Below are 900 nucleotides of genomic sequence, written 5' to 3' on the forward strand. Positions count from 1 at the left end.
GCTTGAGCCTCACCATGGCTCCAAGCCACTCGTCGATGAGGAGCTTGGCATGGTCGCCCTGGCGCTTCACGTACGCCGCCACGTCTGTGAACATGACCGAGGCGAAATTGGGAATGAGAAAGATCGGTTCAATACACGTTTTTGATTTTACGCCTTTTGTGTTGCATGGGCACAGCCTTTCCCACGTACAGAGCGGACATCAAGGTGCACTCGACATCCAACGACGATGAGAGTCTCGGTACGAAGGCGACTGTCGCTGCGCTCGCTTCAATCCCTACTGCATCTCGAGACGACACCAAAGAATAGTGACCCATGCCATTATTTCTTATTGCACGTTATCGGCACGTCGATCTTATGGACGGCGGATAGTGTCATTGTGTCAAGCCATGCAGGAATTCAACAACGTACTGTTGTCACTCGTCGGCGAGTCGTCGACGAGGATGCTGCCGCTCGTGCCTTTTTCTCGAAGTACGCTACGTGGTGAAGATCAGCAACGATAATATCGTTGCTGATCTTCACTAAGGTATATTATACATTAGCGAGAGGCGCCTACTGGAGGTGATGCGGTGGAAACGCTCCTGGCCGGCCGTGTCCCAAATCTGCAGCGCCACGTCGTGCTCGTCTTTGAGGCGCAGCGGTCGCAACTGGAAATTGACGCTACGCAGAGGTAGGAATACAACGAGATATGTATAGCTAGAGGAGAGGGTCGACATACCCTGCTGTCGCCAAGCAGTAGACGCTTGATCGTGTGGGGCTTCTTGACGACCGTCTTGGCCTCGTCGTCCGTGGCCGACGTCGAGGGCGAGGACGGCGCACGGCCGCTTCTTCGACGACAAGCTCGGGCGCTGGCGTCATCGGTTGCCGATCTTGCTGCAGATCGATGGCCTCTTCTTCCGCCAT

General features: G+C 55.1%; 1 protein-coding gene across 1 annotated transcript; it reads right to left on the reverse strand.

The window, feature by feature from the left end:
• Nucleotides 1–325: 325 nt before the first annotated feature.
• Nucleotides 326–900, reverse strand: SPRG_09845 (hypothetical protein; the record flags this gene model as incomplete). Its single annotated transcript, XM_012349494.1, has 5 exons — nucleotides 326–351; nucleotides 409–473; nucleotides 535–644; nucleotides 716–769; nucleotides 817–900. 5 exons carry the CDS (start codon nucleotides 898–900, stop codon nucleotides 326–328), a joined length of 339 nt encoding a protein of 112 aa, XP_012204884.1.

The sequence above is a fragment of the Saprolegnia parasitica genome (assembly GCF_000151545.1).
Source record: "Saprolegnia parasitica CBS 223.65 unplaced genomic scaffold supercont2.54, whole genome shotgun sequence".
In the NCBI taxonomy this organism is placed as follows: Eukaryota; Oomycota; class Saprolegniomycetes; order Saprolegniales; family Saprolegniaceae; genus Saprolegnia; species Saprolegnia parasitica.